Genomic DNA, 26,221 nt, shown 5'->3' on the forward strand with positions numbered 1-26,221 from the left:
GGCCAGAAAAAATATGCCATATGAATGCTAAAAATATAAAAAAAAATTTGTCGCAGCCACTGAAGCACAGAGGCCAGAAAAAATATGCCATATAAATGCTGAAAATATGATTTTTTTTTTGTCGCAGCCACTGAAGCACAGAGGCCAGAAAAAATATGCCATATAAATGCTGAAAATATGAATTTTTTTGGTTGCAGCCACTGAAGCACAGAGGCCAGAAAAAATATGCCATATAAATGCTGAAAATATGAATTTTTTTTGTTGCAGCCACTGAAGCACAGAGGCCAGAAAAAATATGCCATATAAATGCTGAAAATATGAATTTTTTTGGTTGCAGCCACTGAAGCACAGAGGCCAGAAAAAATATGCCATATAAATGCTGAAAATATGAATTTTTTTTGTCGCAGCCACTGAAGCACAGAGGCCAGAAAAAATATGCCATATAAATGCTGAAAATATGAATTTTTTTTTGTCGCAGCCACTGAAGCACAGAGGCCAGAAAAAATATGCCATATAAATGCTGAAAATATGAATTTTTTTGGTTGCAGCCACTGAAGCACAGAGGCCAGAAAAACTCAGGATTTACCTGTCCAAAAAGTTTTGATTAAAATGAAACCAGTAGGGTTTGCACCCTAGTTTGTAACGGTGGCGGAGGGAGGAGGACGCTAAAGGACAGCTGTGTGTGGAGTCATGCGGCGTGCAGAGAAGGACAGCTGCATGGGGAGTCAGAACAAGTCTTCCGGCGTGCAGTAACCCTCCGAGATCCATGCCTCGTTCATTTTAATAAAGGTCAGGTAATCCACACTTTTGTGACCTAGGCGAGTTCTCTTCTCAGTTACAATCCCTCCTGCTGCACTGAAGGTCCTTTCTGAGAGGACACTTGAGGCGGGGCAAGACAAGAGGTTCATGGCAAATTGTGACAGCTCTGGCTACAGATCAAGCCTGCGCACCCAGTAGTCCAGGGGTTCATCGCTCCTCAGAGTGTCGATATCTGCAGTTAATGCCAGGTAGTCCGCTACCTGCCGGTCGAGGCGTTCTCTGAGGGTGGATCCAGAAGGGTTCTGGCGCTGCCTTGGACTGAAAAACCTTTGCATGTCTGACGTTACAGAGTGGCCAAAGTGCATTGTCCTTGCAGGTGCGCTCGTGGCAGGATTACTGGCACCTCTGCCCCTGGAATGTTGATGAGTTCCTGAAGTGACATCACCCTTAAAAGCATTGTACAACATGTTTTGCAGGCTGGTTTGTAAATGCAGCATCCTTTCGGACTTGTGGTACGTTGGTAACATTTCTGCCACTTTAAGCTTGTACCGAGGGTCTAGTAGCGTTGCGACCCAGTACAGGTCCTTCTCCTTAAGCCTCTTGATACGGGGGTCCTTCAACAGGCATGACAGCATGAAAGACCCCATTCTCACAAGGTTGGATGCAGAGGTATCCATCTCCGCTTCCTCGTTATCAAGGACTATATCATCCACGGTCTCCTCCCCCCAGCCACGTACAAGACCAGGGGTCCCCAAAAGGTCACCACAAGCCCCCTGGGAAGCCTGCTCCTGTTGGTCCTCCTCCTCCACAAAGCCACCTTCCTCCTCTGACTCCACTTCTGACACCTCTCCCTGCGTTGCAGCAGATGCCTGGGCTCGTTCTGGTGATTCCGACCAGAAATCGTGCGCTTCCTGCTCCTCGTCACGCTGGTCTACAGCCTCATCTGTCACTCGTCGCACGGCACGCTCCAGGAAGAAAGCAAAGGGTATTAGGTCGCTGATGGTGCCTTCGGTGCGACTGACCATGTTTGTAACCTCTTCCAAAAGGGCGCATGAGCCTGCAGGCATCGCGCATAAGCACCCAGTAACGGGGGAAAAAAATCCCCAGCTCTGCAGATCCAGTCCTACCACCCAGGTATTCATTGACGGCTCTTTGTTGTTGCAGCAGACGTTCAAACATGAGGAGCGTTGAATTCCAGCGAGTCTGGCTGTTGCAAATTAAACGCCTGACTGGCATGTTGTACCGCTGCTGAATGTCAGCAAGGCGTGCCATGGCTGTGTAGGAACGTCTGAAATGGGCCGACACCTCCCTGGACTGCCTGAGAATGTCCTGGAATCCTGGGTACTTCGAGACAAAACGTTGGACTATTAAATTCAGAACATGTGCCATGCAGGGCACATGTGTTAAATTGCCCAGTCTCAGTGCTGCCAACAGATTGCTTCCGTTGACACACACTACTTTTCCGATCTTCAGTTGGTGTGGGGTCAGCCACCGATCGGCCTGTGACTGCAGAGATGACAGGAGTACAGATCCGGTATGGTTTCTGCTTTCCAGGCACGTCATCCCCAAGACAGCATGACAACGGCGTACCTGGCACGTCGAATAGCCTAGGGGGAGCTGGGGGTGCACAGGTGTGGAGGAGGAGGACCCAGCAGCAGAGGAGGAGGAAGCAGAGGAAGAAGACGAGGTAGAGAGCGAAGGAGGAGTAGAGGTGGTGGCAGAACCGCGTGCAATCCGTGTCGGTGACACCAACTCCACTGTTGTTGTTGAGCCACGCATTCCCTGCTTCCCAGCCATAACCAAGTTCACCCAGTGGGCAGTGTAGGTGACATACCTGCCCTGACCATGCTTGGAGGACCATGCGTCAGTAGTCATATGGACCTTTGCCCCAACACTAAGTGACAGAGATGCGGTGACTTGGCTCTGCACATGGTGGTACAGGTGTGGTATTCCCTTCTTGGAGAAAAAATTGCGGCTGGGTACCTTCCACTGCGGTGTCCCAATTGCTACAAATTTGCGGAAGGCCTCAGAGTCCACCAGCTGGTAGGGTAAAAGCTGGCGGGCTAAGAGTGCAGACAAGCCAGCTGTCAGACGCCGGGCAAGGGTTGACTCGCAGACATTAGCTTCTTACGCTCAAACATGGCCCTCACAGAAACTTGGCTGGGGGCAGATGACTGGGAACTGGTGGTCAAGGTGGAAGGCGGAGTGGAGGGTGGTTCAGACGGGTCAAGGACAGCAGAGGTAGAGCAGTAAGATGCTGGACCAGAAGGAGGGTGGCTTTTAGTTTGTCTGCTGCCTTTGAGGTGTTGCTCCCATAGTGCTTTGTGCTTGCCGTTCATGTGCCTTCGCATAGAAGTTGTACCTATGTGGGTGTTGGGCTTCCCAAGACTCAGTTTCTGACTGCACTCATTGCAAATTACAACGCTTTTGTCAGAGGCACACACATTAAAAAAATCCCACACTGCTGAGCTTTTTGAAGCTGGCAATCTGGCGGTAACAGTAGAAGTTGGCGGCAATGGCAGGTGCGTTGGCCGGCTGACCACAGGTGCCGATACATGTTGTTGCCCTACTGTTCCCTGCGAGCTGTCCTCCCTGCTTCTTCTAAGTCTTATTCTCCTCCTGCCTCTCTGACTCTCCGTCTCTCCATCTGAACTATCCTCCTCTTGCTCTCTTCTACTGGGCACCCACAAAACATCAATCTCCTCATCATCATTCTCCTCAGATGCATCAATTTCTTCTAACAGCTCACAGAAGGAAGCAGCAGCGGGGACCTCCTCATCACTCATTATGTCCATCTCTGTTGTGTTGTCTGCCAGAATTATATCTGGTGTAACGTCCTCATCTCCTTCATCTTCTTCTGCCAATAATGGTTGCGCATCACTCAGTTCAAGAAACTCATGTGTAAATAACTCCTCTGACTCCAGTGAAGAAGGGGCGCCGGTGGTGGAGGAAGTGTTACGTGGGGTGCCCATAGCAGAGGAGGATGAGGATGTTGTGGCAAATTTAGAAACGGTAGAGGATGGGGTGTGCTGTGTAAGCCAGTCAACTACCTCTTCAGCATTTTGGGAGTTCAGGGTAATTGCCTTTGTAAAACTGGGCAATTTCCTAGGGCCACAGGATAGCATAGCAGCACGGCCCCTAGTGCCTCTGCGTGGCGGCCTGCCTTTGCCTGGCATTTTTTTTAAAACAACAACAACAACTCAGGTGGTGTTTCTGGAGACGGTATTATTATTGATATTTAGACAGAATGTGAACAAGCTCACACAGCTAGGTGGCAGTTGTTTGAAGAACACACTGGGCAAACAATGCCTGCAAGGTCAACGTATACACTACAGCAGTGGATACGGAATATATTATTGCTGCTTGGAAAACGTCACTCAGGTGGTGTTTCTGGAGACGGTATTATTATTGATATTTAGACAGAATGTGAACAAGCTCACACAGCTAGGTGGCAGTTGTTTGAAGAACACACTGGGCAAACAATGCCTGCAAGGTCAACGTATACACTACAGCAGTGGATACGGAATATATTATTGCTGCTTGGAAAACGTCACTCAGGTGGTGTTTCTGGAGACGGTATTATTATTGATATTTAGACAGAATGTGAACAAGCTCACACAGCTAGGTGGCAGTTGTTTGAAGAACACACTGGGCAAACAATGCCTGCAAGGTCAACGTATACACTACAGCAGTGGATACGGAATATATTATTGCTGCTTGGAAAACGTCACTCAGGTGGTGTTTCTGGAGACGGTATTATTATTGATATTTAGACAGAATGTGAACAAGCTCACACAGCTAGGCGGCAGTTGTTTGAAGAACACACTGGGCAAACAATGCCTGCAAGGTCAACGTATACACTACAGCAGTGGATACGGAATATATTATTGCTGCTTGGAAAACGTCACTCAGGTGGTGTTTCTGGAGACGGTATTATTATTGATATTTAGACAGAATGTGAACAAGATCACACAGCTAGGTGGCAGTTGTTTGAAGAACACACTGGGCAAACAATGTCTGCAAGGTCAACGTATACACTACAGCAGTGGATACGGAATATATTATTGCTGCTTGGAAAACGTCACTCAGGTGGTGTTTCTGGAGACGGTATTATTATTGATATTTAGACAGAATGTGAACAAGCTCACACAGCTAGGCGGCAGTTGTTTGAAGAACACACTGGGCAAACAATGCCTGCAAGGTCAACGTATACACTACAGCAGTGGATACGGAATATATTATTGCTGCTTGGAAAACGTCACTCAGGTGGTGTTTCTGGAGACGGTATTATTATTGATATTTAGACAGAATGTGAACAAGCTCACACAGCTAGGCGGCAGTTGTTTGAAGAACACACTGGGCAAACAATGCCTGCAAGGTCAACGTATACACTACAGCAGTGGATACGGAATATATTATTGCTGCTTGGAAAACGTCACTCAGGTGGTGTTTCTGGAGACGGTATTATTATTGATATTTAGACAGAATGTGAACAAGCTCACACAGCTAGGTGGCAGTTGTTTGAAGAACACACTGGGCAAACAATGTCTGCAAGGTCAACGTATACACTACAGCAGTGGATACGGAATATATTATTGCTGCTTGGAAAACGTCACTCAGGTGGTGTTTCTGGAGACGGTATTATTATTGATATTTAGACAGAATGTGAACAAGCTCACACAACTAGGTGGCAGTTGTTTGAAGAACACACTGGGCAAACAATGCCTGCAAGGTCAACGTATACACTACAGCAGTGGATACGGAATATATTATTGCTGCTTGGAAAACGTCACTCAGGTGGTGTTTCTGGAGACGGTATTATTATTGATATTTAGACAGAATGTGAACAAGCTCACACAGCTAGGCGGCAGTTGTTTGAAGAACACACTGGGCAAACAATGCCTGCAAGGTCAACGTATACACTACAGCAGTGGATACGGAATATATTATTGCTGCTTGGAAAACGTCACTCAGGTGGTGTTTCTGGAGACGGTATTATTATTGATATTTAGACAGAATGTGAACAAGCTCACACAGCTAGGTGGCAGTTGTTTTAAGAACACACTGGGCAAACAATGTCTGCAAGGTCAAAGTATACACTACAGCAGTGGATACGGAATATATTATTGCTGCTTGGAAAACGTCACTCAGGTGGTGTTTCTGGAGACGGTATTATTATTGATATTTAGACAGAATGTGAACAAGCTCACACAGCTAGGTGGCAGTTGTTTGAAGAACACACTGGGCAAACAATGCCTGCAAGGTCAAAGTATACACTACAGCAGTGGATACGGAATATATTATTGCTGCTTGGAAAACGTCACTCAGGTGGTGTTTCTGGAGACGGTATTATTATTGATATTTAGACAGAATGTGAACAAGCTCACACAGCTAGGCGGCAGTTGTTTGAAGAACACACTGGGCAAACAATGCCTGCAAGGTCAACGTATACACTACAGCAGTGGATACGGAATATATTATTGCTGCTTGGAAAACGTCACTCAGGTGGTGTTTCTGGAGACGGTATTATTATTGATATTTAGACAGAATGTGAACAAGCTCACACAGCTAGGCGGCAGTTGTTTGAAGAACACACTGGGCAAACAATGCCTGCAAGGTCAACGTATACACTACAGCAGTGGATACGGAATATATTATTGCTGCTTGGAAAACTTCACTCAGGTGGTGTTTCTGGAGACGGTATTATTATTGATATTTAGACAGAATGTGAACAAGCTCACACAGCTAGGCGGCAGTTGTTTGAAGAACACACTGGGCAAACAATGCCTGCAAGGTCAACGTTTACACTACAGCAGTGGATACGGAATATATTATTGCTGCTTGGAAAACGTCACTCAGGTGGTGTTTCTGGAGACGGTATTATTATTGATATTTAGACAGAATGTGAACAAGCTCACACAGCTAGGTGGCAGTTGTTTGAAGAACACACTGGGCAAACAATGCCTGCAAGGTCAACGTATACACTACAGCAGTGGATACGGAATATATTATTGCTGCTTGGAAAACGTCACTCAGGTGGTGTTTCTGGAGACGGTATTATTATTGATATTTAGACAGAATGTGAACAAGCTCACACAGCTAGGTGGCAGTTGTTTGAAGAACACACTGGGCAAACAACGTATACACTACAGCAGTGGATACGGAATATATTATTGCTGCTTGGAAAACGTCACTCAGGTGGTGTTTCTGGAGACGGTATTATTATTGATATTTAGACAGAATGTGAACAAGCTCACACAGCTAGGTGGCAGTTGTTTGAAGAACACACTGGGCAAACAATGCCTGCAAGTGCACTACTATTGGTGCACTACTATGAAGAACAGCAAACAGCACTGGACACGTTAAAGAACAGTAAGATAAGTAAAATAAAAAATATATATATGTATATTAAAAAAAAGAAATTACTCTGGTTGGTGCTGAACTACTAGGAGCAGCACACCAGTCCCACTCCCCAACACAGCTAGACTAATAGCACTGGGCTCTTATAGTAGCAAAGTAAAAAAACAAAAAAGAAAATAAAAGCAGTCCTTACAAGGACTATTGGGTTACAGGCAGCAGTCAGCAGATGAGAGATCAGCAGCAGGACAGCTGCCCACAGCAGCTACATACAGAGCACTGTAGTAGAAGGTAGATTACTAGCCAGCAAAGCTACCTAACCTAAAATGTCCCTCAAATCCCTGCAGAGTTCTGTCCCTACAATACAGAGCAGTATCAAGTAGATTACTAGCCAGCAAAGTTACTATCAACTGTCCCTCAAATCACTCAACAGCTCTCTCCCTACACTAGCTCTTCCAAGCACACACAGGCAGAATGAAAAAACGCTGCAGGGCTTCAATTTATATATGGAAGGGGAGTGGTCCAGGGGGTGTGGGGGTGGTCCAGGAGGGAGAGCTTCCTGATTGGCTGCCATGTATCTGCTGGTCTGGGGTGAGAGGTCAAAAATAAGCGCAAGCTAAGGCGAACCCAAATTGGCGAACGTTGCGCGACGTTCGCGAACATTCGGCGGACGCGAACAGTCGATGTTCGCGTGAATTAGTTCGCGGGCGAACAGTCCGCGACATCCCTAATTAACAGAGATAAGTGTTGGGTGTTTATCTGAGACATGTTTAACTGCTATGAGCATTCATGCACAACCTAGGTGTACTATGGGATAGAAAGAACTCAGATTTCCCAGCCTGAAGCCAAACAATTGAATTCATGGTTTGATCATTTCAAGATTGAACAAACCTGTGTTTTTTGATACATTTTTGCTTTTCCTGCTATATGATGTTTTAATTGTAGCAGGTGTAACTGTTGCTGCCAGTAAAGCAGTGGATAAAATCTGAGTCTAAGAGACTTTTAAATTTGAAGGGTTTTTTGTCCAAATTAACCAGCCTAACTGCTTGTTGATCCAGAAGAAGGAGATCAATACTATCTGCGGCCTTGCCAATTCCTTCCTGGCTCCAGTAGGGTGATTAGACCAGCTCCTGTCAGTCAGCCAGCATGAAAGTCAGAAAAATAATTCAGAAGAAAAGATATGTCTTCTGATGTTTCTTTGGTTAGAACTATTCTATGGTGTTTTCTAACTAGAGCAACAACACAAAAATTACCTACTAATTACTTTTCTCCCAACTGTTAGGCAGGTTGGCAGAAATGGCCAGCTGTGTTTTGTCAATTTAATTATGTAAGCAGTATAAGAAATTGCAAATATCTTTAAAATGAGAAAAAACATATTGTAAAGTGCAAATGTGTTCAGAAGAGCACATTGAACAATTTCACATTTATTTGTTTAGGAGGATTACTTTTCCTTTAAGTATCATTTTACAGCAGAGTACTAGAGAACAGAACCTTAAAGGAACACCAAAAAATTAAAGTGTTTTAAAGGAATGACAATACAATGTACTGTTGCCCTCCACTCGTAAAACTGGTGGGTTTGCTATACAAGTACAACTATAATTTATATAAACAAGCTGTTGTGAAGCCATGGGGGCAGACATTCAAGCACAGGCTACACAGTAGATAACAGATAATTTCTGAAGAATCCCATTGTATACTACAGAGCTTTATCTGTAATTTGCTGTGTATCATGTGCCTTTTCTACTTTTTCTCTTTGAATAGCTAGACCCATGGCTACACTTGTTTATTTAAACTATAGTATAGTTTCTGAAGCAAACACACCAGCTGTACCAATGCAGCACAATAGTGCATTATATTTTAATTTCTTCAAACCACTTTAAGTTTTTGATGTTAATGTTCCTTTTAAAAAGGAAGCCTCATGCTCATCTGGAGACTCAGAATTGACATGCATTCCAGTGCAAAAGGTTTATAGAAAATTCTATCTGCCTTTTTGAAAGAAAGTTCCCAAAATAGAGTGACATTGGCCGCTAGAAGCTTAACATCTGATTTTCATTTTCTCTTAGGGTGAGAGAGGCCTTCCAGGGTTAGAAGGACACTTGGGTCTACCAGGATTTCCTGGACCTGAAGGACCGCCTGGAACTCGTGGTCCAAAGGTAAGAAATGTATAGTTTAACAATGTCAAATTACTTTTTTACATAAAGGTGGTCATTTTGTATACTGGCCCAGCACTTTTGTTTGGAGTTGTATAGGATATTTAAAAGAAAATACTGCAATCAGAAAAAAACACATTGTCTAATATTGTGTAAACAAGCATGGTTCTAGTAATATGTTCTATAGTACTTAATGTATTGGGGGAATCCATTTCTGGTACAGTTTTCTCTATTTCCTTTCTAACAAACACCTGATTTGCTATATGGCCAGAATTCTAGAGATGCTGTTAAAGGGAACCTGTTACTCCAAAAAACTATTTCAAATCCTATTTTATCATGTTAGTCAACCAAAATAAACTTTACTTACACTATATAGATTATTTGATTATAGCCAGCAGGCAGGAGCCATTTTGTGGACACTGGTATTAAGGCAAGCCTTGTATCATCGCAGAATCTTGTTGTGCACCAGAATGGAGGGCTTGATGGCCATCCCCATGCACTGATTACACAATTACATGGTAGATAGAGGGAGAATGTGGGGAGTGCAGTGACATCTAGTAATTGCTGAATGGAAAGTGAAAGTAATTGCCTGCCCCGCCTCTATGCCTAAGGCATAGAGGAGGAGCAGGCAATATTTCATTGAAAGCTGATATTTTTAAATGAGTTTACAACAGCTATGAATGCTTTAATAAAAAATAATCTGGATTTCATGTTTAACTTGAAAAGGACTTTTATTATACAGCTTTTTATGTCTGGGTGACAGGTCCGCTTTAAGTGCTTATTTAATTTACTCATAGATAGGGATGTAGCGAACGTCGGAAAAAAAGTTCGCGAACATATTCGCGAACTTGCGCAAAAATGCGAGCGGTTCGCGAACGGTTCGCGAACCCCATAGACTTCAATGGGAAGGCGAACTTTAACATCTAAAAAAAAAATTTCTGGCCAGAAAAATGATTTTAAAGTTGTTTAAAGGGTGCAACGACCTGGACAGTGGCATGCCAGAGGGGGATCAAGGGCAAAAATGTATCTGAAAAATCTGCCTGTGTGTGCTTGGAAGAGATAGTGTAGGGGGAGAGCTGTTAGTGATTTCAGGGACAGATGATAGTAAGTTTGCTGGCTAGTAATCTGCTTGATACTGCTCTGTATTGGAGGGACAGAAGTCTGCAGGGATTTGAGGGACATTTTAGCTTAGGTAGCTTTGCTGGCTAGTAATCTACTGTTCTCTTTAAACAACTGCCATACGTTGACCTTGTAGGCATTGTTTGCCCAGTTTTTTTGGACGCAGCCACTGAAGCACAGTTGCCAGAAAAAATATGCCATATAAATGCTGAAAATAGTAATTTTTCGCCATACGTTGACCTTGTAGACATTGTTTGCCCAGTTTTTTGGTTGCAGCCACTGAAGCACAGTTGCCAGAAAAAATATGCCATATAAATGCTGAAAATAGTCATTTTTTGCCATACGTTGACCTTGTAGGCATTGTTTGCCCAGTTTTTTTGGCCGCAGCCACTGAAGCACAGAGGCCAGAAAAAATATGCCATATAAATGCTGAAAATAGTCATTTTTTTGGTCGCAGCCACTGAAGCACAGTTGCCAGAAAAATTATGCCATATAAATGCTGAAAATATAAATTTTTTTGGTTGCAGCCACTGAAGCACAGAGGCCAGAAAAATTATGCCATATAAATGCTGAAAATATAAATTTTTTTGGTTGCAGCCACTGAAGCACAGAGGCCAGAAAAATTATGCCATATAAATGCAGAAAATATGCATTTTTTTGGTCGCAGCCACTGAAGCACAGTTGCCAGAAAAAATATGCCATATAAATGCTGAAAATAGTCATTTTTTGCCATACGTTGACCTTGTAGACATTGTTTGCCCAGTTTTTTTGGTTGCAGCCACTGAAGCACAGAGGCCAGAAAAAATTAAACCAGTAGGGTTTGCACCCTAGTTTGTAACGGTGGCGGAGGGAGGAGGACGCTAAAGGACAGCTGTGTGTGGAGTCATGAGGCTTGAAGAGAAGGACAGCTGCATAGAAGTCAGAACAAGTCTTCCGGCGTGCAGTAACCCTCCGAGATCCACCCCTCATTCATTTTAATAAAGGTCAGGTAATCGACACTTTTGTGACCTAGGCGAGTTCTCTTCTCAGTTACAATCCCTCCTGCTGCACTGAAGGTCCTTTCTGAGAGCACACTTGAGGCTGGGCAAGACAAGAGGTTCATGGCAAATTGTGACAGCTCTGGCCACAGATCAAGCCTGCACACCCAGTAGTCCAGGGGTTCATCGCTCCTCAGAGTGTCGATATCTGCAGTTAATGCCAGGTAGTCCGCTACCTGCCGGTCGAGGCGTTCTTTGAGGGTGGATCCAGAAGGGTTGTGGCGCTGCCTTGGACAGAAAAACATTTGCATGTCTGACGTTACAGACTGGCCAAAGGGCTTTGTCCTTGCAGGTGCGCTCGTGGCAGGATTACTGGCACCTCTGCCCCTGGAATGTTGATGAGTTCCTGAAGTGACATCACCCTTAAAAGCATTGTACAACATGTTTTGCAGGCTGGTTTGTAAATGCCGCATCTTTTCGGACTTGTGGTATGTTGGTAACATTTCTGACACTTTATGCTTGTACCGAGGGTCTAGTAGCGTTGCGACCCAGTACAGGTCCTTCTCCTTAAGCCTCTTGATACGGGGGTCCTTCAACAGGCATGACAGCATGAAAGACCCCATTCTCACAAGGTTGGATGCAGAGCTATCCATCTCCGCTTCCTCATTATCAAGGACTGCATCATCCACGGTCTCCTCCCCCCAGCCACGTACAAGACCAGGGGTCCCCAAAAGGTCACCACTAGCCCCCTGGGAAGCCTGCTCCTGTTGGTCCTCCTCCTCCTCCTCCACAAAGCCACCTTCCTCCTCTGACTCCACTTCTGGCACCTCTCCCTGCGTTGCAGCAGGTGCCTGGGTTCGTTCTGGTGATTCCGACCAGAAATCGCGCGCTTCCAGCTCCTCGTCACGCTGGTCTACAGCCTCATCTGTCACTCGTCGCACGGCACGCTCCAGGAAGAAAGCGAAGGGTATTAGGTCGCTGATGGTGCCTTCGGTGCGACTGACCATATTTGTCACCTCTTCAAAAGGTCGCATGAGCCTGCAGGCATCGCGCATAAGCACCCAGTAACGGGGGAAAAAAATCCCCAGCTCTGCAGATCCAGTCCTACCACCCAGTTCAAAAAGGTACTCGTTGACGGCCCTTTGTTGTTGCAGCAGACGTTCCAACATAAGGAGCGTTGAATTCCAGCGAGTCTGGCTGTCAGAAATCAAACGCCTGACTGGCATGTTGTAGCGCTGCTGAATGTCAGCAAGGCGTGCCATGGCTGTGTAGGAACGTCTGAAATGGGCCGACACCTTTCTGGACTGGGTGAGAACGTCCTGGAATCCTGGGTACTTGGAGACAAAACGTTGGACTACTAAATTTAACACATGTGCCATGCAGGGCACATGTGTTAAATTGCCCAGTCTCAACGCTGCAACAGATTGCTTCCATTGTCACACACCACTTTTCCGATCTGCAGTTGGTGTGGGGTCAGCCACCGATCGGCCTGTGACTGCAGAGATGACAGGAGTACAGATCCGGTATGGTTTTTGCTTTCCAGGCACGTCATCCCCAAGACAGCGTGACAACGGCGTACCTGGCACGTCGAATAGCCTAGGGGGAGCTGGGGGTGCACAGGTGTGGAGGAGGAGAAGGAGGACCCAGCAGCAGAGTAAGAAGAAGAAGAGGAAGAAGACGAGGTAGAGAGCGATGGAGGAGTAGAGGTGGTGGCAGAACCGCGTGCAATCCGTGGCGGTGACACCAACTCCACTGTTGTTGTTGAGCTACCCATTCCCTGCTTCCCAGCCATTACCAAGTTCACCCAGTGGGCAGTGTAGGTGACATACCTGCCCTGACCATGCTTGGAGGACCATGCGTCAGTAGTCATATGGACCTTTGGCCCAACACTAAGTGACAGAGATGCGGTAACTTGGCTCTGCACATGTTGGTACAGGTGTGGTATTCCCTTTTTAGAAAAAAAATTGCGGCTGGGTACCTTCCACTGCGGTGTCCCAATTGCTACAAATTTGCGGAAGGCCTCAGAGTCCACCAGCTGGTATGGTAAAAGCTGGCGGGCTAAGAGTGCAGACAAGCCAGCTGTCAGACGCCGGGCAAGGGGGTGACAGTCAGACATTGGCTTCTTACGCTCAAACATGGCCTTCACAGAAACTTGGCTGGTGGCAGATGACTGGGAATGGGAACAGGTGGTCAAGGTGGAAGGCGGAGTGGAGGGTGGTTCAGACGGGTCAAGGAGAGCAGAGGTAGAGCAGTAAGATGCTGGACCAGAAGGAGTGTGGCTTTTAGTTTGCCTGTTGCCTTTGAGGTGTTGCTCCCAAAGTGCTTTGTGCTTGCCGCTCATGTGCCTTCGCATAGAAGTTGTACCTATGTGGCTGTTGGGCTTACCAAGGCTCAGTTTCTGACTGCACTCATTGCAAATTACAATGCTTTTGTCAGAGGCACACACATTAAAAAAATCCCACACTGCTGACTTTTTGGAAGTGTGCGATCTGGCGGTAACAGTAGAAGTTGGCGGCATTGGCGGCAATGGCGGGTGCGTTGGCCGGCTGAACACAGGTGCCGATACATGTTGTTGCCCTACTGATCCCTGCGGGCTGTCCTCCCTGCTTCTTCTAAGTCTTATTCTCCTACTGCCTCTCTGACTCTCCGTCTCTCCATCTGAACTACCCTCCTCTTGCTCTCTTCTACTAGGCACCCACAAAACATCAATCTCCTCATCATCATTCTCCTCAGATGCATCAATTTCTTCTGACACATCACAGAAGGAAGCAGCAGCGGGGACCTCCTCCTCATCACTCATTATGTCCATCTCTATCGTGTTCTCTGCCAGAATTAAATCTGGTGTAAGGTCCTCATCTCCTTCATCTTCTTCTGGCAATAATGGTTGCGCATTACTCAGTTCAAGAAACTCATGGGAAATAACTCCTCTGACTCCAGTGAAGAAGGGGCACCGGTGGTGGAGGAAGTGTTACGTGGAGTGGCCATAGCAGTGGAGGATGAGGAGGATGTTGTGGTAAAGTTAGAAACGGTAGAGGATGGGGTGTGCTGTGTAAGTCAGTCAACTACCTCTTCAGCATTTTGGGAGTTCAGGGTCATTGGCTTTTTAAAACTGGGCAATTTGCTAGGGCCACAGGATTGCATAGCAGCACGGCCCCTAGCACGGCCTCTGCGTGGCGGCCTGCCTTTGCCTGGCATTATTTTTAAAAAAACAACAACAACAAAAACTCAGTTGGTTTTTCTGGAAACGATAATACACACAGCTAGATGGCAGTTTGAAGAAAACAGTGTGCAAATAATGCCTACAAGGTCAACGTATACACTACTACAGTGGTGGATACGGATTACGTAAAATATATGAATGCTGCTTGAAAAAAAGTAACTCAAGTGGTTTTTCTAGAGACGATAATATTATCAATATTTAGACAAAATGTGAACAAGCTCACACAGCTAGATGGCGGGTTGAAGAAAACAGTGTGCAAATAATGCCTACAAGGTCAACGTATACACTACTACAGCGGTGGATACGGATTACGTAAAATATATGAATGCTGCTTGAAAAAAAGTAACTCAAGTGGTTTTTCTAGAGACGATAATATTATCAATATTTAGACAAAATGTGAACAAGCTCACACAGCTAGATGGCGGGTTGAAGAAAACAGTGTGCAAATAATGCCTACAAGGTCAACGTATACACTACTACAGCGGTGGATACGGATTACGTAAAATATATGAATGCTGCTTGAAAAAAAGTAACTCAAGTGGTTTTTCTAGAGACGATAATATTATCAATATTTAGACAAAATGTGAACAAGCTCACACAGCTAGATGGCGGGTTGAAGAAAACACTGTGCAAATAATGCCTACAAGGTCAACGTATACACTACTACAGCGGTGGATACGGATTACGTAAAATATATTATGGCTGCTTGAAAAAAGTCACTCCGGTGTTTTTTCTGGAGACGGTAATATTATGGATATTTAGACAGAATGTGAACAAGGTCACACAGCTAGATGGCGGGTTGAAGAAAACAGTGTGCAAATAATGCCTACAAGGTCAACATATACACTACTACAGCGGTGGATACGGATTACGTAAAATATATGAATGCTGCTTGAAAAAAGTAACTCAAGTGGTTTTTCTAGAGACGATAATATTATCAATATTTAGACAAAATGTGAACAAGCTCACACAGCTAGATGGCGGGTTGAAGAAAACACTGTGCAAATAATGCCTACAAGGTCAACGTATACACTACTACAGCGGTGGATACGGATTACGTAAAATATATTATGGCTGCTTGAAAAAAGTCACTCCGGTGTTTTTTCTGGAGACGGTAATATTATGGATATTTAGACAGAATGTGAACAAGGTCACACAGCTAGATGGCAGTTGGTTGAATAACACACTGGGCAAAAAATGCCTACAGGGCAAATAATGCCTAAAAGGTCAACTTATACACTACTACAGCGGTAGTAAAATAAAAAAAGTAAAATAAAAAAAAAATGAATATTAAAAAAAAAAAATTAAAGTTGGTGCTGCTGAACTACTAGGAGCAGCAGATTAGCACACCAGTCCCACTCCCCAACACTGCTAGACTAATAGCACTGGGCTCTTATAGTAGTAGTAGTAGTAGTAGTAAAACAACAAAAAAATAAATAAAAGCAGTCCTTACAAGGACTACTGTTATTGCAGCAGTCAGCAGATGAGATCAGAAGCAGGACAGCTGCCCACAGCAGCTACATACAGAGCACTGCAGTAGAAGGTAGATTACTAGCCAGCAAAGCTACCTAAGCTTAAATGTCCCTCAAACCCCTGCAGACTTCTGTCCCTCCAATAACAGAGCAGTATCAAAACGATTACTAGCCAGCAAACTTTCAACTGTCCCTGAAATCACTAACAGGCAGCAGCTCTCTCCCTACACTATCTCTTCAGCACACACAGGCAGAGTGAAAAAACGCTGCAGGGCTTCGGTTTTTATAGGGAAGGGGAGTGGTCCAGGGGAGAGCTTCCTGATTGGCTGCCATGTACCTGCTGGTCTGGGGTGAGAGGGCAAAAAAAATGGCGAACGTCGCGCGACGTTCGCGAACTTCCGGCGAGCGCGAACACCCGATGTTCGCGCGAACAAGTTCGCCGGCGAACAGTTCGCGACATCTCTACTCATAGAATGATGCACCCCAGTGCCTCCACAACATCAGGAGAAGCCCTGTCATTACCACTTGCCAGGGTTGCACTAGGGGTAGGCAGAAGAGGGGCTTGCCTAAAGTGCAGTGGTGGGGGCACTATCTTCTGTCTGCCTTCCCCAAGTCCGGGCCCTTCAGACCCATGATTGATCCCTGTAACTTGTCCCCCACTGCCCACGTTTCGCTGCATCCCCATTTGGTCGTCATATGAGTGAATGTATTTTTTGCAGGTGGGCGATGTTGCCAGTTGGGTTGCCAGCACTGCTGCCTGCTATAGGGCTCTTGTGTGGCAAGCATCTTCTGCCACTCCCTAACTTGTGCATCTGAATGACATGTAACTGGTTTGGTGGAGGGTTGTGGTTGTCTACATGCTCCCATCTTCCTCCTCTCAACATTAGGAAAACTATAACCCCAAAATTAATACTTAAGCAACAGATAGTTTATATCATATTAAGTGGCATATTAAAGAATCTTACCAAACTGGAATATATATTTAAGTAAATATTGCCCTTTTACATCTCTTGCCTTGAACCACCATTTTGTGATGGTCTGTGTGCTGCCTCAGAGATCACCTGACCAGAAATACTGCAGCTCTAACTGTAATTGGAAGAAGAAGCAAAAGACACAACTCTGTCTGTTAATTGGCTCATGTGACCTAAGAAGTATAGTTTGTTTGATTTGTTTGTGTGCACAGTGAATTGTACAATCCCAGGGGGTGGCCCTTATTTTTTAAAATGGCAATTTTCTATTTATGATTACCCAATGGCACATACTACTAAAAAGTATATTATTATGAAAATGGTGTAATCAACAAAATAAAAAAATTATATCTTTCACTGCAGTACCAGCAACTGGTTATACTGTTCTGCGTTACTCCCATTGGCTAACAGAGGGCAGTAATGACAACAGTTTTCCTAAGAGCTGGTCAGTGATTCTTTGTAAAGTATTATACAAATTAGCTGCTTAGGTAATTTGCTCCTAATAATACTAATCTATAATAAAATAACTGCAAAGGACACATAAATGTATTTATATTTTTAGTTACATATGTGCATTTTTTACTAGGGTGATGCTGGTATTCCAGGACCCTTAGGACCCAAAGGAATACGAGTAAGTTAATTCATTGGTTATATATGAAATGCAGTGTTGCAGGGTATTTTGCAAACAATGTACTTTTACTGCTTTCCAAGCACATTACTGCTAACATCTTATTTGTATGGGTTACACATAACTCTTACTCTTAGATAGACCCTCCCTATAGGGTTGGGAGGGTTTCCACAGGCTTTTGCAGTGGTGCTTGTGATTTCTCTATCTACTGGAGGCCCTATGCTTGTAAGATCTAGGCTTCTAACCCTCTGTATTCCTTGGTGGAGCCTCTGGCTGCTGTTACAGGAGCTGCCCCCCCTCACACACATTAGTGGTGTTTTCCTCTTCAGTCCCTTCCCTTTTATGGACTAGGGTACCACTTAACTTTCCTGGCCAATAATAAACTTGCATTTTCCTCCACAGAAACACCATGCAATTGATGGGCCTATAGCTAGAGTCAGCTCTTTCAAGTAAAGAAAAGTAATAAATCCCTACTTCCTTACGTAATCCTTCTTAGCCTCGCTGTCCTTTAATTTTATATTTAAACTGAGAATAGCCAAATAATTAATATCTTGGAAGCTACAGGTAGATTTTCTTTAGACCTCTTCAAAATAGAATAACTAGTACTTGCAATGTACAGTCATGGTGCTAAACCTAATGCGTATTCTCACTACTTTCTCTATTTTAATTTAAGGGACCTCCTGGACTTCCCGGATTTCCAGGAAACCCTGGTCAGCCTGTACGTATTTCTCTATATAATGCATTGTGGTGCAAATTCTTTGCCCCCTGTTCCCCATTGTGGTGTCCTCTTACTGGAACACTGAGTAAACTAATTGGGACTAATAGGTTTTCAAAGGATTTGTGCTTATGGAATGTTGTACTGCCAATTTGAAATATGTTGCTTTTATTATACAAATGTAGGGCCTGCCAGGACAAGATGGTGCACCAGGACCTCCAGGTATCCCAGGATGCAATGGCACAAAGGTACATGCAGTGTTTGCTTTAATTTAGTGCCTTACACCTTTCCTTCAGCATATCACTTCTCCCAGCTGAAATAACTAATAGTAGTACTTCTGTACCCAAAGAAAAACAATATATCAACTACATGGCCACTACAGTGTTGGGTTGTGGTGTCACTCCAAGGTCTAGTAAGTCTTTTTTCTTATTTTTAAGGGAGAACGTGGTTTCTCAGGAAGTTCAGGTTTTTCAGGTGCACCAGGACCACCGGTAAGTGCTGGGTTTTGCTTTCCAATTATGTGTATTACTTTATCATTTTGATCTCACCAAGGCAGGGATGTACATGCTGAGGATGTAGAGATCAAGATGTTGTTGGTGTGGGTGTTATGCAGGCTGTCCATGGCAGGACTAAGGCTTAGCCAAATGAATTTATAGAAATATCCTTTCCTATTCATTGACACTAACCTGTTTTCTACTTTGCCCAGGGTCCCCCAGGATTTCCAGGGGTGAAAGTAAGTACAAAAATTCAGATTAGATGTATCACTATTTTATGGGTAGTGATAACAGAATATTTGAAGGCTTAAATAGCCTACAGAATGCAGGTGATATTAGAAGGTTTTAACATGTTTAGATATCTCGTGGAATAAATAGTTACATAGTTACATAGTTAAATCGGGTTGAAAAAAGACAAAGTCCATCAAGTCCAACCCCTCCAAATGAAAACCCAGCATCCATACACACACCCCTCCCTACTTTCATACAAATTCTATATACCATACCTATATTAACTCTGTATTCCTTGGTGGAGCCTCTGGCTGCTGTTACAGGAGCTGCCCCCCCCCCCCCACACACATTAGTGGTGTTTTCCTCTTCAGGGTACCACTTAAATGATGTTAATGGGATGTTACTGAGGTTTGTGACATTAGAGAAACAACAAATCTGTAACAAATTAGAGAATAAATGCATGTAATGCATGTAAATACTACACAAAGTATGTTTGTACTTGTTAAAAGTTAACTATGCATTCTGTACTCTGACCACTAGGGGCCACTGTGTGATAATTATATATTCTGTTTCCTTTAGGGAGATCCAGGTGAATCTTTCCCCATTGCACAAGGAGAAAAAGGTGACCCAGGATTACCAGGCCTTCCAGGTTTACCAGTAAGTACATGTGTGGTTTGGGAGGTGGATTATACTAACGTGAAATACTTTACAATTTGCAATTGGTTTTTATTTTGTGTGGTTTTTCAGTTAATAAGCTTTTTGTTCAGAAGCTCTCCAGTTTGGTATTTCAGGAACTATCTGGTCACTGGGGTCTTGTTTACCTTAGCAACCAGGCAAAGGTTGGAATGAGAGACTGGAATATGAATAGGAACTAAACTAAAGATAAGGAATAAAAGCGTTTTTGCTTCTGGCATCACTGACCCACAATTGAAAGCTGGAAAGATGTATTTGAGATAGGCAAATAATTCAAAACTATAAAATTACATAATACCAACTGCAATGTTACTAGGAATAGGATATTATATAACATCCTAAAAGCTAACATAAAGGTGAACCACCAGTGTACAGAATTTAGTATTAAAGACTGCAGTGTCGGACTGGCCCACCGGTATACCAGGAAAACTCCCGGTGGGCCAAGGTGTCAGTGGGCCGTCTACCTTCTAAACATTTGGCCTATTTCATGGTCATTCCCTATTTCTATGAGAACAAAGAGGATAAATAGATATATTAATAGATTATAATATGTAAAGAAAAGAGAATAGGAAAATAGAGGTTGAGTGAGGAGAGGAAGAATAATAGTACGGAGAGTGGGCCCGTGGTCTAAGGTCTCTGGGTGGGCCGCTGGTGTCCCAGTTCGACACTGTGTGGGGGCCCCCAATGTAACAGTCCCAGTGGGCCCAGGAGCCCCAGTCCAACACTGAAAGACTGTATAGCACCATCACATGCATTCCTTTTGTTCTTTTCCTTTTCCTGATGGATAAAGATGCTCATTGGCTGTGGGCTGACATTTATATTTTCTCTCTTTCAACAGGGTTTGCTTGGTCCTCATGGAATTCAGGGTCCCGTGGGTCGTCCTGGTCCTGCTGGCTTACCGGTATAGCTAATCAATAGAAATGTACTTTAATGGCAAATTCCATGATTAGATGATATGCCTACGTCGTTCCAATAAAACAAAATGCTTGATCTGTGAGGCACTTTCACTTTCAATGTTCTGTTGTCTTAAGGGTATTTAATAAGGGAAATATAAATTGAAGAAAAGATAGGACAGACCTTACAACCCCTATCGCTTAGGAACTATGATGAGGGTATCGCCTCAACTGTATTCCTTACCCCTTACTGTTCTCAAGTTTTATTTCACCAACAACCTATATCTGAGTAAGGGTGGAATTGCCATAGCTAATGCACAAAAAGGGCTAGTAAGAAAAACTGTAAGTTAAATCGGACCTGCCACCTACACATAAAAAGCGGTATAATAAAAGTAATTTGCAAATTAAACATGGAACCCAAATCCTTTTTTTTTCATTAAAACATCCATACCTGTTATAAATATCTGAGTTGTCAATCATATATTACCTATACATTACCAGGAGATGAATGAGCGTAATTACCAAAAATTACAATTTTGAGGTTTGTTTGAGTGAATACAATCGTGAACTAAATTTTAATTTAATTTTTTGAGTTTATAGGCTTAAAAACTTAAATATCTTGATTTTTTTTTTCGAGGCTTAAAAAAACTCCAATTTGTGAGTTTATAAACTCAAAAATTTCTAATTAAAAAAAATTGCTTTAATTTTGTCTAGGTCAACTCCCATTGACTTCTACATGACCATATTGATTTTTACATTCAGGGGTATTTTTGCCTAATAAATATGACGCATTCAAGTTTTTGAAAATAAAATTAGAATTTTTGAGTTTCTGTGCAAAAAAAAATAATAAAATCGTGGCAAAAATTCAAATTTGAACCTTGATAAATCATCCCATAAGACTGCCTTGATCATTCTGTTTCCCCCAAGAGCACAGTGGTAGTGAAAACTCCACTAATATTGCAGCCTGATTCAAATTGGGATGCACTTAATCAGTATTCAGTTTGCGATTCGGAAATCTTCTGCAAAATCCAAAGCTAGGCCAAACTGAATCCGAACCCAACAAAGGGTTAAAAGTCATATCAACTTGTACACACATGTTGCGTACGCATGTGCTGTGTGTGCACCGGTTTGCGCACATGCACATCAGTTCTTTATTACAGAACATTGATTTTTGCCTCTTAATGTATTAGATATATAAAACAACCACATTTTAATATTATAGTGGCTGTTGAATAGCAAGAACAGTAAGGGGCAAATTTACTTATGGTCGAATATCGAAGGTTAATTATCCCTCGATATTTGACTGCCGAATGGAAATCCTTCGACTTCGAATATCAAAGTCGAAGGATTTACCGCAATTCGTTCGATCGAACGAATAAATCCTTTGAATCGTTTGATTCGAAGGATTTTAATCCATCGATCAAACAATTTTCTTCGACCAAAAAAAGCTTGCAAAGCCTATGGGTACTTCGACTATCGAATGGTCGAATAGTCGAACGATTTTTAGTTTGAATCGTTCGATTCGAAGTCAAAGTCGTCGAAGGTCAAAGTAGCCAATTCGATGATCGAAGTAGCCAAAAAAAACATTCGAATTTCGAAGTTTTTTTTATTCTATTCCTTCCCTCGAACTAAGTAAATGGGCCCCTAAGTGTAATATCAAAATGATCCAGTAGGTGTCAAAGCTAGAACACTGCAATAGATCTGTAGCATTGTGTTGTATAGTATGCAAATTCTTAGGTTTCAGATTTGGTTTGGCTGACGACAACTGTAAATATGTGTACAAGGACTGTTTTTAGTGCACTTCTTTAATTTAACATTTTTATTTCTTAAATTAGGGGGCACAAGGACCACCTGGAGCTCCAGGACCCAAGGTGAATATAATTCTAATAATGACCCTCTAGTCTCTTATTTTGTTTTGGTTTTATCTCGTGATTTATCTCTTTCTAGGGTAACATGGGGCTCAATTTCCAGGGATCAAAGGGTGAAAAGGTAAGGGCATATTTTTAATTAATAGGAAGTGTAAACAAATATAGAAGGGAAAATGGATTTCCTATTGTGAATTATATAAGGGATAAAGTACCCCTGCGTGCAGTTCTGTGACAATATAAAGTTGGCATGTCACACTCAAATGAATGAGTGGGTTAAACTCATTGAGTGCCACAGCTATCCAAAGAGGGGCCATCTTGTAGACACCAGAGAAAAATGCTGAAGTATATAAGGCAGGGGTGCCCAGACTTTGTTACCCTGGGATCTACTCTCGACACCTGGCCCCCATCAGGAGATCTACCTTGATAAAAATAGTGCACTCTCCTAAAGCTCCCCATAGACGCGACGATTCTTTTTGCCGAAACGACCGATTTTACTGAAGTCCGACCAATCCTTCGAAATTATCGTGCGGTTAGTGGGATTCGAACGATCGTACATCTTCCAGGTCAAAAAATCTTTGTCGGTCCCAATGCAATCTATCTATGTTTGCTGGGACAAGCAGGCAGCTCCCCTTTGTTTTCCTGGCAAATTGGTCTTTTTAGTTGATGGTAAATTCGTACGATCGTACGATCGTTCCAAGAAAATCGTGGTCTCTCGATGAGGATCTGATCTTTTAAAAATCTCAACATCTATGGCCAGCTTAAGGCAGAAGAATGCAGACTTGCCTGTATTGTGCAATTTCAAGTACAAATAACCCAGAACTCATAGAAGGGTGGCAATTCCATGCATAAATACCCTGCCCCAGAACACACAGCCAGATGGCACAGTGTCAAATTAATGTCAAATTCATACCCCCAGAAGTCATAGCAAAATGGCACAGTGACAATGACATGTATAAAATAAATAGCCCCAGAAGTCATAGCAGTGACAGATTCAGAGAAGGCAAGGAAAGAGTTAATAGTCACTTTGGGATAAACACCAGGCAAATGTGTGTAAGAAATGAGTTAGGGAACAGTTAGGGGGGGCAGTGCCAGCAGGCAGAACAAGTAATAAATACTGCTGCACTTATCAGTTAAGGGCGGGGGGGGGAGAGGGAGAATCTTCCCTAGGTGCTCAGCCCATCCCTCCCTTCGTGTTTGCTGCTGCTTAGCCTGCCCTGTGCCCTCTCTCCGTTTTTGTGCTTACTGCTGCTTAGCCCGCTCTCCATCCCTCCCTTCATTTGTGCTTGCTGCTTAGCCCATCCTCTGTCCCACCCTCACTTAGTTTCTCCCTCCCTTCGTTTGTGCTTGCTGCTTAGCCCGCCCATCCTCCCTTCGTGTTGCTCAGCCCAGCTAGCCCTCCCTCGTTCACTCCCGACACCAGGCACCAGGTCGCGGTCTACCAGGAACATTTCCATGATTTACTACCACGATCTATGTCCTGGGCACCCCTGATATAAAGGGATAAACAATATTCTGTACACTGTTCTTGGCTTCATTATTAAACAAACTGTATATTAGGCTGGTTTCAATTTATGTATTTAACCATGCACAGTGCTTCTAAAATATTCTTATTTCAGGGTGAACCCGGTATTCAGGGACTTCCAGGACCACCGGGACAACTAGAGCAAGTTGAACCTCCACAAACTACAATTCAGAAGGGAGAGAAGGTAGGTAGAGCCATAATGAGTTTCAAGATTTACTAGGAATAATCGACCCGCAGCGCACATAACTTTGTTTGAAAATGTATGTGCTACTGTAAACACATGCACACACTGCATTATATAAATCCATTATTTGATACCAATGAAGAAAGAGTTGTTATACCCAAAGGTGGTCTAAATATTGGCTTATTTCCAAATAACTGGATCTAAGGCTTATTAAGGAAATTGCCAGCTAAAGAGGGACATCAAACAAGACTAAAAGCTAAGGCACTTCACTGAAAGGATTTCATAAGGTGCAGGCAATCTGGTTATAAAAAAGGAGGGGGAGTTGGTTGTGAAGATACATTAAAAAAGTTGCATGTGTTGCAAAGAGCCCTGGGAATGGCTCTGTATTTTAGTAACCTCCTTATTTTGTTTGGTTATAAACCCAGAATAATGACTAACTCAAAACACCTGTGAGTAGATTAACAGGTGAAACAGGCATGCCTACTTGGATATACAGGGGTAGTGGTGAACCAGGACCTTAGCTGTCTGCTCACATATGGGCACTTTGCCCGGCGTATTTTCACCAGCGCTACGCAAATTCACTAAATCTGAAGTTGCGCTCAGGGGAAGCGTAAGGTTGCGACGTTGCACTAGCGTTAATTCACCAAGCAAAGCGAAGTTACGCTAGCTATGCTTAATTTGCATACGGCGCCAAATTGAAGTTACAATGGAGGTATATGTAGCATCACTACACAATGTAATTTCTCCTACCGCACACCTGTAGTTCACCAATCCTGCAACTGGTGGTGCGTTTCTTCCGTTGACCCGGCCGGGTCCCTTAGCAACGAATGTGTATAGAAAACGGATCCGCACACACACTGGTTAATGCAGTCGGGGAGTATCCCCTTTTATTCAGCCACCAAACATTCAAAGTTTTGGGGGGAAACACCCACGGGGGGGAACACCCACCCTTCATCAGGATACAATTATTAGTGAAGTAACCAATTTAAACCCAACTTCCCACGCCTTATTTTCCCATCATGCAACTTTCCACAGTATTTAACCCTTATGTGGAATACAAGAAATTTAACCCTTATGTGAAATACAGAAAAACAATCAATTTTGATGAAACAGGTTACAAAATAGTCATCTTCTATCTCAAAGTGTCCATGTGCAATAATTATTATATATAAATATTGTATCTAAAAGCTTTTAAAAATTCACATCCATCGGAGGGCAGTAAGGTATTATAATATTTGTATAACACATGGAATTTTACAATGTGGTGTTAAATGGATGTGAATTTTTAAAAGCTTTTAGATAGCATTACTACACAAGCCTGGGAAACCTTCAAAACAGCAAATAACATTTTTATTTTGCCCTACACATGTGCCCACTGCAGTGTCGGACTGGCCCGGCGGGACACCGGGAAAAAACCCGGTGGGCCCCGACCCTCGTGGGCCCCCGCCGGGCAAGGCCCCCTCGACCGATATCTTGTTTTTTGATACAAAAAAAAATCTTCGTCGATGCGCAGTGTGCGCATGCACACAGAGGGTGCCACCGTGTGCGCATGCACACTGAAGGGCGCCGCACGGCGCGTTGCAGCAGAGGGACGGGGGCCCTGGACTGGAGTCCCGGTGGGCCCCGGGCCCCCCAGTCCGACCCTGGCCCACTGTATAGTTAAGGTGCCATGATTTAGGAAATGTAGGGGGGAAGGAAAGTAGCCCCAAAAAATGTTTCGATCTTTTTCAGCCTATCACCCATAAAAAAAGAAAAAACGCCAGCGTTTTTTGGGACTTAGAACATTTTTTAACTTTTTTTGAAGAAATCCCTATCTATTCTATTGCACTTCGCCTGGTCTGAGGTGGCAAAGGAAGCCTGGCGTAAAAGGTAGCGTTCAGAAAAATGCGCATGTCAGTGAATTTGTGTAGTTACATCCGTTGCGCAAATTCGCCAGGTGTAAGGGTGCGAAGTAACACTAGTAAATTTACA

The 26,221-nt window shown here is 43.6% G+C and overlaps 1 protein-coding gene across 2 annotated transcripts in view; it reads left to right on the forward strand.

Annotated features, from left to right (window-relative positions):
* col4a5.S (collagen, type IV, alpha 5 S homeolog) overlaps positions 1-26,221 on the forward strand; it is a 148,873-nt gene that overhangs the window by 47,992 nt on the left and 74,660 nt on the right. For both annotated transcript variants that reach the window (XM_041575195.1, XM_018232969.2), the window contains exons 3-13: positions 9,180-9,269; positions 17,609-17,653; positions 18,324-18,368; positions 18,551-18,613; positions 18,803-18,856; positions 19,072-19,098; positions 19,670-19,747; positions 20,622-20,684; positions 22,512-22,547; positions 22,624-22,665; positions 24,161-24,250. In XM_041575195.1, the coding sequence (XP_041431129.1) occupies positions 9,180-9,269; positions 17,609-17,653; positions 18,324-18,368; positions 18,551-18,613; positions 18,803-18,856; positions 19,072-19,098; positions 19,670-19,747; positions 20,622-20,684; positions 22,512-22,547; positions 22,624-22,665; positions 24,161-24,250 (633 nt within the window). The remainder of the gene's footprint in view (positions 1-9,179; positions 9,270-17,608; positions 17,654-18,323; positions 18,369-18,550; positions 18,614-18,802; positions 18,857-19,071; positions 19,099-19,669; positions 19,748-20,621; positions 20,685-22,511; positions 22,548-22,623; positions 22,666-24,160; positions 24,251-26,221) is intronic.

The sequence above is a fragment of the Xenopus laevis genome, chromosome 8S (genome assembly GCF_017654675.1).
Source record: "Xenopus laevis strain J_2021 chromosome 8S, Xenopus_laevis_v10.1, whole genome shotgun sequence".
Taxonomy (NCBI): domain Eukaryota; kingdom Metazoa; phylum Chordata; class Amphibia; order Anura; family Pipidae; genus Xenopus; species Xenopus laevis.